Raw genomic sequence first — 15359 nt, forward strand, 5'->3', positions numbered from 1 at the left:
CCCAGTGGCTGGATCAATCATTATCCCAGTGGCTGGATCAATCATTATCCCAGTGGCTGGATCAATCATTATCCCAGTTGCTGGAGCAATCATTATCCCAGTGGATGGAGCAATTATTATCCCAGTGGATGGAACAATCATTATCCCAGTGGCTGGAGGAGCCATTATCCCAGTGGCCGGAGCAATCATTATCCCAGTGGCTGGAGCAATCATTATCCCAGTGGCTGGATCAATCATTATCCCAGTGGCTGGATCAATCATTATCCCAGTGGCTGGAGCAATCATTATCCCAGTGGCTGGAGCAATCATTATCCCAGTGGCTGGAGCGATCATTATCCAAGTGGCTGGAGAAGCCATTATCCAGTGGCTGGAGCAAGCATTATCCCAGTGGCTGGAGCAATCTCCTCACTGATTGGGGTAACCATATTCCCACTATCTGGAGCAACCATCATCCCACTGGCTAAAGGAACCATCTTCCTATTGGCTGAAGAAACCACCATCCCACTGGCTAAAGAAACTATCGTCCCACTGGGTAAAGGAACCATCTTCCTATTGGCTGAAGAAACCACCATCCCACTGGCTAAAGAAACTATCGTCCCACTGGGTAAAGGAACCATCTTCCTATTGGCTGAAGAAACCACCATCCCACTGGCTAAAGAAACTATCGTCCCACTGGGTAAAGGAACCATCTTCCTATTGGCTGAAGAAACCACCATCCCACTGGCTAAAGAAACCATCATCCCACTGGCTAAAGGAACCATCTTCCTATTAGCTGAAGAAACCATCATCCCACTGGCTGCAGCAACCACCCTCCCACTGGCCGCAGCAACCACCCTCCCACTGGCTGCAGCAACCACCCTCCCACTGGTTGGAGCAACCACCCTCCCACTGGCTGCAGCAACCACCCTCCCACTGGCTGCAGCAACCACCCTCCCACTGGCTGCAGCAACCACCCACCCACTGGATGGAGCAACCACCCTCCCACTGGCTGGAGCAACCACCCTCCCACTGGCTGGAGCAACCACCCTCCCACTGGCTGGAGCAACCACCCTCCCACTGGCTGGAGCAACCACCCTCCCACTGGCTGGAGCAACCACCCTCCCACTGGTTGGAGCAACCACCCTCCCACTGGCTGGAGCAACCACCCACCCACTGGCTGGAGCAACCACCCTCCCACTGGCTGGAGCAACCACCCTCCCACTGGATGGAGCAACCACCCTCCCACTGGCTGCAGCAACCACCCTCCCACTGGCTGCAGCAACCACCCTCCCACTGGTTGGAGCAACCACCCTCCCACTGGCTGGAGCAACCACCCACCCACTGGATGGAGCAACCACCCTCCCACTGGCTGGAGCAACCACCCTCCCACTGGATGGAGCAACCACCCTCCCACTGGCTGCAGCAACCACCCTCCCACTGGCTGCAGCAACCACCCTCCCACTGGCTGGAACAACCACCCTCCCACTGGCTGCAGCAACCACCCTCCCACTGGCTGCAGCAACCACCCTCCCACTGGCTGCAGCAACCACCCTCCCACTGGCTGCAGCAACCACCCTCCCACTGGATGGAGCAACCACCCTCCCACTGGCTGCAGCAACCACCCTCCCACTGGCTGCAGCAACCACCCTCCCACTGGCTGCAGCAACCACCCTCCCACTGGCTGCAGCAACCACCCTCCCACTGGATGGAGCAACCACCCTCCCACTGGATGGAGCAACCACCCTCCCACTGGCTGGAGCAACCACCCTCCCACTGGATGGAGCAACCACCCTCCCACTGGCTGGAGCAACCACCCTCCCACTGGATGGAGCAACCACCCTCCCACTGGATGGAGCAGATGCATGACAAAACTCCACGTCACTTCGAAAACAATTATAATTGTTCTGGGAAAACATTTGAATCGAGTGGCGCAAGGTCTGGGCGGGACAGCTGATCATATGGGACAGCTGATTACCCAGAGCAGCTGACATCCCTCACAACAGCTGACCTCGTGGAGGGACGTGACGTGAGGAGGAGGACCGCTGATCCCGTGGCAGGGCCTGGCCCCAGGTGTGGTCCACTGCTGGTGGAGGAGGATGGACGGAGGGAGGGAGGGGGATGATGATGATGGAGGCGAGGCAGCGGAGAGGGATGAATGGAGGGAGGGAGAGGGGAGGGAGGGAGGGAGAACGGAGAGGGGAGGAGGAGGAGGAGGAGGAGGAGGAGGAGAAGACGAGGTGAGGAAAACGTTGCTTGACGAAGGCCGGGGCTGAGGCGGGAGGAGACCCGCTTCCGGTTACCACGCCCCTCGTCATTCTTTCCTTCCTTCCTTCCTTCTTTCCTTCCTACTCCTCCCTCTCTCTCTCTCCCTTCCTACTCCTTCCTCATCTCTCCTTGATGGTTGCCTGTGCGCCGTTAACGGCCCTTAACGAGGCCGCTCTTCGGAACGATTGTTTGAGACTTTTGGAGGAAAAGTTCAGTCTTGATTCCTTCCTCTGTTGTGACTTGGTCTCTTGTGTGTGTGTGTGTGTGTGTGTGTGTGTGTGTGTGTGTGTGTGTTGGTACCAAAACAAAGCCACTACCCCTTGCTGGGGTGTCAAGACCCCTCCGTTCCCCTAACAAGGGTACCAGAAGACCCCCACTCCCCCAGTACATCCGCCTGGGGGACATCAGGACTTGGGGGCACTAAAAGACCCCCAGTACCCCACCTGCCTGGACCCCTCGTGCCCCATCTGGGGGAGGAGGGGCACGCACGAGGACCGACGGCACCCCTACCTGGAGGCATGAGGACCCCAACACTCTCTGGGGCACCACAACCCCCCAGGATCCCCATCTGGGGCACCACAACCCCCCCAGGATCCTCATCTGGGGCACCATAACCCTCCCTCCAGGATCCCCATCTGGGGCACCACAACCCCCCCAGGATCCCCATCTGGGGCACCACGATCCCCCCCCCAGCACCCCCACTAAAGAACCCACAACCCCTGTATGGGGTTCGTCAGGACCCCCCCAGCACCCACGTCTGGGTTCTTCAGTACCCACGCCGACAGGAATATGACCCCCTCCCCCCCCAGCTTGGGAGAAACAGGACCTCCTCAGCTTGGGGGCATCAACCCCCCCCCCCCCCCTTCTCCAGTCTGGGGGCACTATGACCCCCCCAAGCCTAAGGGCAAGAGGACCCCACTCCTGGGGGCATCAATCAGGATCCATCCCCCCCAGTGCTGGGGGCACCAAGCCTCCTCTCCCCCCCGGCTCGGTGCCTCCCCCTGACACATATAAACAAGGTTGTGCCAGACGCAGCCACCAGTCGTCCGTCTGTCGAGTGCTGCGCCGCGCGCCTCCCCCTCCCCACGCCCGCCCCCCACGCCCCAGCTTGATGCCGCTCCCACGCCCTGCTACTAACACACACCTCGCTTTGCGCTCCGGACCAAACTAGTGGCCAACAGTTTCCCCCCTTCCGTTGCCCAACCCTTTTCCTATCGGAGTCAGCGATGCGAAGTGCGCATGCTGGCGAACTGACAATCTTCGTCATCATCAGTGATCCATAGCCAAGTGTATATATATATATATATATGTGTGTGTCTGTGTGTGGTGTGTGTTCCGTGAAGTGTTTCCTTGTGCTACTGAGTGACTGCTGATTTTAAGTTATTGAACATCGACGAGTCTTATTTAAGTTCCGTCTCGTTGGATGATCCGCTATACAGAACAATAGAGAGAGAGACTCGTGAGACATCTGTTTCCGGCAAGACTTCGCATCCATCTTCGCCACACAAGAGCAGTTCAGAACCCGTGTTGTTGAGATCTGGGTCCAGTGGTCGCTGGCAGAGTGACCTGTCTGGCGCATCAAGACGAGTGGAAACTTATTTCCTCACAGCGACTAACATTTCCACATTAATTATATCTAGATTTCTCAAGGGTACGAGACAAGGGGTGACTGCCAGTGCTTCGGTCGTCTAGATTTCTCAAGGGTACGAGACAAGGGGGGACTGCCAGTGCTTCGGTCGTCTAGATTTCTCAAGGGAACGAGACAAGGGGGGACTGCCAGTGCTTCGATCATCTAGATTTCTCAAGGGTACGAAACAAAAGGACCGCAAGTGCTTCAAGTGCTTCAGTCGAACTCCTGGAACGAACCACTCTCGACCGTACCCTGAGACTTTCCATATCTGGTTCGTGTTCCAAGTGCCCTTCTCTTGTTTAGTCGGACACTTTCCAGTCAACAGCTCTGGTAGTGTCTAGGTCTTCGACTCGAGAGCTGCGCCACTGCCAGCAGCGCGCGCGCAGTAGGACCATCTTCGAACTGTCGTCTGTGTCATAGTCCCACATCACTAGACGCCCACGAAACAAAAACAAAGGCTCGGCACCAGGCAGCGAAGCCTTTGAGATACGAACCATTTTCGTATTGCATTCATCGCCGAAGATATTCGAGCAACGCTGACCAGGGATTCTGGTGTCTGAGGATCTATCTTCTATCCTTTCACCGACCGATAGTCATCCTAGACGACCCCCCCTATCCACGTCCTGGTTCTCAAGGCACGAGAGGGCCTTCTATCCGGCGCCCGTGGCTATACAACGAGTCATTCCACACATCCGTCTAGCGTTTGGTCGTCTCGCGCCCACAGTTCGCAGGGAACTCCAACGAGGCGTTCACTGCAGCGTCGAGGCGTCGGGCGGGCGTCCCGAGGGGCACCCGAGAAAGATGCTCTCCCTCCAGGAACTCCGGGAGTCGCTGAAGATGGCGGAGCAGCTGGCACGCCTCTCCCTCTGCCCTGAGTCAGGGGGCCAGGAGGCGCCCCAGCTGGGCCAAAGGGAAACCAAGCCTTACGTCCCGCCCAAGCAACTCCTCCTCTACCTCGTCAGGTGAGTGTCCGTGAGAGAGAGAGAGAGAGAGAGAGAGAGAGAGAGAGAGAGAGAGAGAGAGAGAGAGAGAGAGAAATGAATGAAGGATCAGACAGGCCCATTAAAAAAGAAAAAAAAAAAAACACGAACAACAGTGACGCATACACGCGCGAAGAGAGAGCAAGCGATTTCTTAAACCCTCCCCAAGGTTAGTCTTTTGCCGCAGTCAAACATTACATTTCCCTGTTAACTCCGCGCCGCCGAGATGTCCAACTTTTACTCGAAAGTGTGTGTGTTCCAATGTTGGAGACCCCAGAGGACGCAGCGCTGGCTCACCCACCCGTCCGTCCGGGTCCTCTGGCGGGAAAAAACGTTTCCCCCAACAATCTGTGTTGTTGATTATTCCCGCCGTCTGTCGAAGCCGCTGCCCCCGCGCGCTGCCCCGCCCCCCCTGTCCGTTCCGTGTGGGCTGGCACTGACTTCCGCTTCCTGATCCACCATCTTCCCGATGTCAGAGATCAAGGACGACCCCCCCCTCCTCCTTAACCCCCCCTTCTACTCCTTCTCTTGGCTAGGGATCTGAACAAGGTCGTACATGGTAGCAATTACTCCCTTCGGTCCCACCCTCCCACACCCACACACCCACACACCTGTCCTCCTCCCCCAGCGGGGCGGGAGGCGTGTCCAGTCCAAGGTCTGTGTGTGTGTGGGAGGGTTTTGTTCTGAGGAACATCTCGCGATGCGTTGGTCGAGTGTGTGGCTGTGCTGGGCCAAGTTCAAGGCCGAACAGACGGACGGACGGACGCCCGTCCTGACACAGACAGAACACCGGGGTAAATATTTACCGTTCCTGTAAAGAAAACGAGGTAAATCTTCCCGCCAAATCTGTAAATTGTTTACATAATTGTTTAGGCAAATATGTTTGTGCTACATGTTGTTTATTCGTCCTCGGTGAAACCTCGTTAACACTCGTTTAACAACAACAAAAAGACGTTTGGTATCATTTAACAAATATCCGGCCTGGATTCGCTAAGGGGTTAACAAAACTAAAAGAATTTGTAATTATTTTACAACAAAGAGATTTCTTAACGTATCATTACCATCCTGGGAAATAAAAGAAACAATTAAAATTCCTCCGTCTTTTTTTTTTTTTTTCCTAGGTGGATCGTCGGCCACGACAGTGTTGACGGTAAGGGTTATTTTCCCGTAGTTCATCAATTATTTCTTCTTCCCAGGAGGTGCTACGAAAGCAACAGTTATGCAAGAGGCAATCTTCTACCTCCAGAAGGCCTCACAACACACGACTGTCTCCCGTAAGGCGTAAGAACACACGAGAGTGTACACACACCCGGAGGAGCCACACGCCGCTACACAGGGAGTGTTGCTACACTTAACATACACCCATGGGCGAATAGCAGGAAATATGTCATATACAGCATGAGCGTAAAGAGGGTCAAAGAGACGTTAATCTCAAGATTTTCCTATAATCTTAAGTCCTATTTGTCTCAAAAACTCGGGTGGATACTGCCTGGGTAACACCCCCTCCAGAAGAATCTCTCTCTCTCTCTCTCTCTCTCTCTCTCTCTCTCTCTACACACACACACATATATATATATATATATATATATATATATATATATATATATATATATATATATATATATATATATATATATACTTCCTATTCCGGGAGGCCCCTGTATCCTATGCAGCACTCAGGAAGCTGGTCACGTCCATCGGTCGACACCACAAGTCATAAGGTGTTGTGTGTCTGCGTCTATGTGCAGAAAGTGGCTCCTGGTTAGCAAATACTCGGTGTCTTCTTTATGGTCCTTGCATCGTGGCCATGAAGCGCCTTTTGGGATAGACGAGGTCGTGAGTGTAAGGAGGAAAGTGTGACTCGAGCTTGTCTAGGGAGTGTGGTTTCTAATGGTTGTAAGTCTGGTGGGTTTTGGAGTTTAAAACCGAGTTGGGAGGTCGGCTGTTTCGTTCTTGTCGGGTTATTTCAGTGTGTTTGAATTCTGTTCATGTTATATTTACTGGGCGTAGGTGAGACCTGTGGGAAACGGTTAACTAAAGTGTGAAGCAGAGGGTAAGTGTTTCATTTCTAACCTGTGAGTTTGTGGTTAGCTGTAGAGTGGTTTGAGTGGGAGGGGTTTAGTGCTGTTGCATAGAATTGAGTGCCGAGTATGCTGAAGTGGGACTGTACTGTAAGTATCTCTATTTCATTGTGAAGGCGTTGGAGTATTTTGTGTCTTGCTGCTTTGTTATATTTGCTTTTGAGAGGGTGGAATCACTGAGCAGGTGAGCCATAGTTTGAAGTGGAGCGGATGAATTGCTGGTATAGGATGTTAAAGGGATTCTTTTTCTAGTCCAAATCTGGTGCCACTTAGTGTATAATGGAGTTAAGTTTGTGTGTTGCTTTTATGTTGATGTTATTAGTGTGGGGAGTGAAAGCCATGTGTGAGTCGTATATGACTGTCCACTCAAGGTGACAGGAGGGTGTGAACTGGATTCGTGTGTCTAGGTTTTTTAAAAAAGAGTGACAGAAGACCTCCGTCGAGATGCTGACTTTCTGTCTTGGTTGAGCCACTGTTGCAAATGCGTAATGTAATATGTTTGGTGTTGCTACTGTGGTGTCAGGGATCAGGGGTGTTGTGATGCGACTGTGAGGTTGTCGGCATACGAAGGGGCCTGTATGTTGAGGTTTGCCTGAGGCGTGTATTAGAAGTGGAGGGGACAGAGTGACGGAGTACACAATATTGGAAATGGAAGGATGGAGTTAAAAAGACTTTGCGCTCGGGACCTGAGGGTGCAATGGAGCGATGTGGTATACAGGGGGCGACGTCGTGCTGTCAATGAACTGAAACAGGGCCTTATGAAGCAGCCACAAGAAACCATGGAAAGGCCTGAGGTGGGCCTGGTCGTAAATAGGGAGCTGTGATTTCGGTGCATTACACAACATGACAGCTAGAGATTGGATGCGAGTGGAGGAGGTCTTTTCTGGCGCTACTTCGCTAACGCGGGAATATCGTGTTATGGCGAACACGACCCTGTTGACACGATCCTATGGCTCCAGGAACACGGGCACATCTCATACCCCAGCCGGGAATACAACCTGGTACATGGTACTGTGTGTGGTGGATCAGGTAGACCCAGTCAGCCCTATGGAAAAAGGGGTGGTAATCTCTCAGAGAAATCCAGGTTGTCTGCTTACCTGAGAGGATAAGATACAAAGTTACTTCACCAGCGAGGGAAGACTGCGCGCGCGCGCGTGTGTGTGTGTGTGTGTGTGTGTGTGTGTGTGGACTGCGACACACGATGGGAGGAACAACACGCTGCCGATCCATATGTCGTCATACTTGATTCGTGCAATGACATCATAAGGACGTTCACCCATGATCAGAGCAGTTGTAATCATGAGGATAATGATGATGATGTGAAGCGTCTGGGCTTAACTATGGAAAGGTCTGTGGGGACCTGGATGTGGAAAGGGAGCTGTGGTTTCGGTGCATTACACATGACAACTAAAGACTGAGTGTGAACGAATGTGGCCTTTCTTCATCTGTTCCCGGCGCTACCTCGCTGAAGCGGAAAAAAAAACGAACAAGTATAAACGAACTGACACAATAATAATAATAATAATAATAATAATAATAATAATAATAATAATAATAAATAAATAATTTTTTTATTTTGTTTTCATATTTGATCGCCGTTTCTCGCGTAGCGAGGCAGGGTAAGAAATACATCCACTCCCTAACTCATGTATAATGCAGCGAAACCAGAGTCATCCAATCCATAGCCAAGCCCCACGGATCTTTTCGTGGTTTTCCCTGACCGTTTCATACACCCTAGTTCCGACCAATGACACCACATCGCTCTAATTCGCTCTATCCCGTGCACGCCGCACATCTTCTTGCATGTTCAGGCCCCGATGCCTCAAAGCATTTTTCATTCCATACTTCATCTCCAAGGTTTTTATCTTGTTACTTTCGCATATTCCACGTATATCCTCAGTCGGTCTCTTTACACTCAATCCTTTTTTTTTTTTTTTTTGCTTTTTTTTAAGTTGGAGGCTCCAGTCGCTCACAGTTCCCACATCAAGGCCGGTCCTTAATTGAAATATAGAGAGGATTATGAAAGGCTAAAAAAAAAGAAGAGGCGAGGGAAAGTATTTAAGAATCCTAGAGGAAGTGAAAAACCTATCTTTTAACATGTGTCAGGTCATAGTTATTGGGACAAACATGAGATGGTAGAAAGTTCTAAAGCTTCGAGGTGTAGAGGAAGAAACAGTGATCAAAACGGCCCACCCCTCAGATACCAACGGTCACATAGTAATCATATGACACAACAGCTTGTCGAGTGGTTTCGCAAGCGGTGGGGGTACACAGGCAGCCAACTCTCAGGAGCGAAAACCAAAGTAATATCCACAGAGAAGGGAAAGTGAACCAACATAGCGGCGTACAGCAAGCGGGTCAAATATTGAAGTTAGCGTGGAAGAGTTTACAAGTCGGACCGCTTTCTGTCAATTAAGGATGCAAAGCTAGAACCACCCCGGATGCGAAGGCAATCCTTTGTATAAAAGGAGCAACTATTCAGTGGAAAGAGAATTTCGACATCTAAACAGGACTCCCAAATCTTTTAAGACAGACTGAACTATTTCCGTTATGTGGAGTTTCCAGGAAAGAGCGGATGTTATAGTCTCACCAAGAATGTTCAGCGAGTCGAGAGGTAGAATTGTAGAACTATCAGAGAGGAAACTTGAAGAACTTCGATAGAGAGATGGGTATAAACTGGGTCTTAGAGGCATTAAACTTCACCGAACTTCGTCTTCCCCACTGAGATATCCTGTCCAAGTTAGAGTTTGTTGAGGAAGTTGTGTCGAAGCGAGATGTAGATCGAATGCGACGAAAAAGGAGCAGAATTGAAAGATGTGAAGGAATGCAATGTTGCGTCGTCAGCGTACGAGTGCATTGGGTTATTTGTATAAGAGCGGAATTCGTGGATATAAAGGGAGAAGAAAAAAAGTGCAGGGGACAGGACAGAACCTTGAGGAACACCGCTGTTGATGGAGAAGGGAGGCTAATCCATGAACGACTATGGAGATAGATCGGTCAGAGAGCCAAGTGAGGGAAGGAAGCCAAAACATGGGAGTTTAGAGATGAGACCCCAATGCCTCACCCCTGTCAAAAGCCTTGGATATGTCAAGGGCAACTACACATGACTCCCCAAAATCAATCAGGGATGATGACCAGACATTAGTAAGATGGGAAGGAATATCACCAGTGGGTCTCGCCTTGCGGAAGCCAAACTTGTGATCAGAGAGAAGACTGTGATTTTTGAGGTGTTTAAGGATATGGGAGTTGAAAGGGGGGATCCAAAGACTTTGGAAATGGTTGATGTCAAAGCAACAGGGCAATAGATCAAAGGGGTTATTCCACTCAGCTTTGTTGAGATGGCGATATTTTGAAGGGGCTGCTGGAGTGGAAGGTACTATTGAAATAGACACATCTATTAGTGTGTGATCAGATGAACCAACTGGTCGCGAGACTTTGTTATAGCGGGATGGATTAGAGGTGAAAACAGATCTAGAATATTAGGAAGACCATGTGAGAGGTGGGATGTGGACTAATGATAGAAGGGTAGTGAGTGGTGGAATGAGGAAGTTCAATTGATAGTAAGAGAGAAAATGGAGATGTATGGACGGTATCTGTAAGAAAGGAGTGCGGCTGATTGGGAGGAGTACGAGAGTAAGGTGTAAGAGCTGAAAGCACTGGACAGGTAGTGAGGTGAGAGAGTATTGTTGAAGGAGAATGAGAATAAGTCTTAGATGAGCATTGTGAGGAGGATGAGGGAACCAACAGGAACGATGGTGAGGGAAACGGATGGAGAAGGGACGACAGACGTAGAGTATGATGATAGCGTGGCTTATGTCGTGGGACTGGGGGGAGGTGGCATGCGAAGTGAGAGATTTATGGCAAAAAGGGACGGTGAAAAGAAAGGAGGTGCTGGAAACCCTTGCATAAGATGAAATCTGGAAAAGCTTCAGGAGAGATGAGACTGAAGTTGAGTTTCTCGGAGAAAGATTGTGATTATGACCGGTTCGTCAGGATGTTCAGCTGGTCCGTGACCTAAGGTGAGGTATCTGGGGGGCTACCGGGCTGTACATTTAGTGCTGCCCTTGTGAAATGAGGGGATGAAGGTAGCAGAAATGAATGCAGATATCTTAACGGGTTCGCTAAGTACACCTGAAGAGTGTAGCTGACTAGAGAGGCTCAATATGGTTGTAAGGGAAACATAAACTGCTTGTGGACCAAATGTGAGCCTTGAAAAAAAATGAGAAATACTTGGAGGGAAAGAGAGAGGAGAGAGAGAGAGAGAGAGAGAGAGAGAGAGAGAGAGAGAGAGAGAGAGAGAGAGAGAGAGAGAGAGAGAGAGAGAGAGAGAGAGAGAGAGAAGAGAAAAGAGAAAGGAAGAGAAGAGAAGAGAAGAGAGAGAGACCGCCCGTAGTGGAAGGCACGACGGGTATATAGGGAGAAATGGAGAGTAACTGAATGCCGTGAGATGTTTCATGGAGAGTAACTGAATACCGTGAGATGTTTCTAACGGAAGAGAACACCATGTGTGAGAATATAGGAAGGGAAGAAAATGCCTACCTCTCAGTATCCAGTTGTGGACCACGTGAGGAGTGTGTGATGTCTGCATGACATTTTGATGTCCGTGGGGGGGCGGGCGCGAGGTGTGGGAGGTAATTGCTACGGTCTTGGCGTAAGGAACAGCTTCGCAGTACGCTGGCAGTAGAGGGTGTAGGAAGAGGCCATAGCAGGTAGAATGATATGGTTGTTTACAGATGATATGATTCTATGGAACACAAAGTCCGTAAGAGAGTCTGGGAGAGTATGGAAAAGGAGATAGGTAAGAGAGGGAGATAAGGAAAAAAACCGAGATCCATCGTGAGGGAATAAGAGGCAGTGGGGTTGAAGGGAAATAAGGTAGTTGCAAACCGAGTCTGAATTGGAAGGACCTGGAGTAAGTGGAGTGCATTAGGTACTTGGGAATACATGTGGATGGAACCTTAAGTGGAGGGAGGGAGGGAAAGTGGGGTTGAAGTGAGCTAAGGTGGATGAGGAAGCGCTAAGGTTTTGGCGTACGTTTAAGGTAATGTGGATAGAGAGTTCTGGTGGGTCTTGAAGACATATAGAAAGGACAACATGAATGAAGACTGACGTAAGATTCGTGGGTGACGTAAGATTCGTTGGGGGAGGCGATGGAAATATGGAGCGGGGGGGGGGGGGGGGAGAGACTTGGAATTTCAGGGTCGGAACAATCAAGTGGGTGAGAAGTACACATGTGGTAGAATAAACTGGAGTGATGTGGTATATGGGGGGCGACGTTCAGTGATCTAGCCAAATCAGGGCGTACGACTCAAGTAAGACACAACAGAGAGCAGTCTGTGTGGGTGGGTGGTTAGTTAGCTGTGAATGGTAGGCACTTGTCCTGGTACACAATACTTGGTAACTAGGGAGAGTGTGTGGTTAAACGAGTGTATTTTCTACTCGATCATCATCTACTTCGCAAAGATAGGGTAGACAGTTAGGGATACGAGGGTCATCAACATCATTAGACTATCATTATTAACTTGATGATGTCAAATGACTGATATAGGAACCTGATATAATTAAATGGTACTTGTCACACTCATACATTCTCACAAACGTTTACTTTACATAGTACGATAATGGAATTTACCGACCATTATTATAATGACCCGTCAAAAACCTTCATTTTACCGACCAGTTACATATATTATAATGACCCGTCAAAACCTTCATTTACCTACCAGTTACGTATATTATAATGACCCGTCAAAAACCTTCATTTTACCGACCAGTTACATATATTATAATGACCCGTCAAAAACCTTCATTTTACCGACCAGTTACATATATTATAATGACCCGTCAAAACCTTCATTTACCTACCAGTTACGTATATTATAATGACCCGTCAAAACCTTCATTTACCTACCAGTTACATATATTATAATGACCCGTCAAAACCTTCATTTACCGACCAGTTACATATAATGACCCGTCAAAAACCTTCATTTACCGACCAGTTACATATATTATAATGACCCGTCAAAACCTTCATTTACCTACCAGTTACGTATATTATAATGACCCGTCAAAACCTTCATTTACCTACCAGTTACATATATTATAATGACCCGTCAAAAACCTTCATTTTACCGACCAGTTACATATAATGACCCGTCAAAAACCTTCATTTACCGACCAGTTACATATATTATAATGACCCGTCAAAACCTTCATTTACCTACCAGTTACGTATATTATAATGACCCGTCAAAACCTTCATTTACCTACCAGTTACATATATTATAATGACCCGTCAAAAACCTTCATTTCAATCCGCGTTTTTTGTTAGAGTTCTCGTTTTTCTTACAGGGATAACTCGAGCATTGTGGAGAGGTTATAGAAAACCAGGGGCTGTAGAAAACTAAGTCCCATGTAGCGATCAATAACTGTTGTCTAATAACAAGGAGTGACAGGGGTGCTTTCTGACCTAGTGGTGTGACCCTGATACGGTGGAGTGACCTTGACCCAGTGGAGTGACCTTGACCCAGAGGGGTGACCCCTTATCTAGCGTAGATGATCTTTTGACCACTGTGGACGGTAAGATACCTTCCCACTGTGGACGGTAAGATACCTTCTCACTGTGGACGGTAAGATACCTTCCCACTGTGGACGGTAAGATACCTTCTCACTGTGGACGGTAAGATACCTTCCCACTGTGGACGGTAAGATACCTTCCCACTGTGGACGGTAAGATACCTTCCCACTGTGGACGGTAAGATACCTTCCCACTGTGGACGGTAAGATACCTTCCCACTGTGGACGGTAAGATACCTTCCCACTGTGGACGGTAAGATACCTTCCCACTGTGGACGGTAAGATACCTTCCCACTGTGGACAGTAAGATACCTTCCCACTGTGGACGGTAAGATACCTTCCCACTGTGGACGGTAAGATACCTTCCCACTGTGGACGGTAAGATACCTTCCCACTGTGGACGGTAAGATACCTTCCCACTGTGGACGGTAAGATACCTTCCCACTGTGGACGGTAAGATACCTTCCCACTGTGGACAGTAAGATACCTTCCCACTGTGGACGGTAAGATACCTTCCCACTGTGGACGGTAAGATACCTTCCCACTGTGGACGGTAAGATACCTTCCCACTGTGGACGGTAAGAAACCTTCCCACTGTGGACGGTAAGATACCTTCCCACTGTGGACGGTAAGAAACCTTCCCACTGTGGACGGTAAGATACCTTCCCACTGTGGACGGTAAGAAACCTTCCCACTGTGGACGGTAAGATACCTTCCCACTGTGGACGGTAAGATACCTTCCCACTGTGGACGGTAAGAAACCTTCCCACTGTGGACGGTAAGATACCTTCCCACTGTGGACGGTAAGATACCTTCCCACTGTGGACAGTAAGATACCTTCCCACTGTGGACGGTAAGATACCTTCCCACTGTGGACAGTAAGAAACCTTCCCACTGTGGACGGTAAGATACCTTCCCACTGTGGACGGTAAGATACCTTCCCACTGTGGACGGTAAGATACCTTCCCACTGTGGACGGTAAGATACCTTCCCACTGTGGACAGTAAGAAACCTTCCCACTGTGGACGGTAAGATACCTTCCCACTGTGGACAGTAAGAAACCTTCCCACTGTGGACGGTAAGATACCTTCCCACTGCGGACGGTAAGATACCTTCCCACTGTGGACGGTAAGATACCTTCCCACTGTGGACAGTAAGATACCTTCCCACTGTGGACAGTAAGATACCTTCCCACTGTGGACAGTAAGATACCTTCCCACTGTGGACGGTAAGATACCTTCCCACTGTGGACAGTAAGATACCTTCCCACTGTGGACAGTAAGATACCTTCCCACTGTGGACAGTAAGATACCTTCCCACTGTGGACGGCAAGATACCTTCCCACTGTGGACAGTAAGATACCTTCCCACTGTGGACAGTAAGATACCTTCCCACTGTGGACGGTAAGATACCTTCCCACTGTGGACGGCAAGATACCTTCCCACTGTGGACAGTAAGATACCTTCCCACTGTGGACAGTAAGATACCTTCCCACTGTGGACGGCAAGATACCTTCCCACTGTGGACAGTAAGATGTATCCCCACCTTAGACGGTAAAATACAGTGGACAGTAAGATATCTCCCCACTGTGGACAGTAACATATCTGCCCCACTGTGGACAGCATGACACCTCCCCACTGTGATTAGTAAGATATCTCCCCACTGGAACAAGGAAGCAGCTAATAAAACTCTTTAAATATGTTGTCCCCCCCCCCATCCCCGTAGCCCGAGCTTAACAGATCGCAGGATGAACAAGACCATCAAGGCCCGAGCTTAACAGATCGCAGGATGAACAAGACCATCAAGGCCCGAGCTTAACAGATCGCAGGATGAACAAGACCATTA

The 15359-nt window shown here is 49.6% G+C and overlaps 1 protein-coding gene across 1 annotated transcript in view; it reads left to right on the plus strand.

Moving 5' to 3' along the window:
* Positions 1-3339: 3339 nt before the first annotated feature.
* The window catches only part of LOC139758486 (nocturnin-like), a 93462-nt gene continuing 81442 nt past the window's right edge, over positions 3340-15359 (plus strand). Inside the window, exon 1 of the mRNA XM_071679977.1 lies at positions 3340-4836. Within this exon, the coding sequence (XP_071536078.1) occupies positions 4676-4836 (161 nt within the window). The 5' untranslated portion in view covers positions 3340-4675. The remainder of the gene's footprint in view (positions 4837-15359) is intronic.

This window comes from Panulirus ornatus, chromosome 2 (assembly GCF_036320965.1).
Source record: "Panulirus ornatus isolate Po-2019 chromosome 2, ASM3632096v1, whole genome shotgun sequence".
Taxonomy (NCBI): Eukaryota; Metazoa; Arthropoda; class Malacostraca; order Decapoda; family Palinuridae; genus Panulirus; species Panulirus ornatus.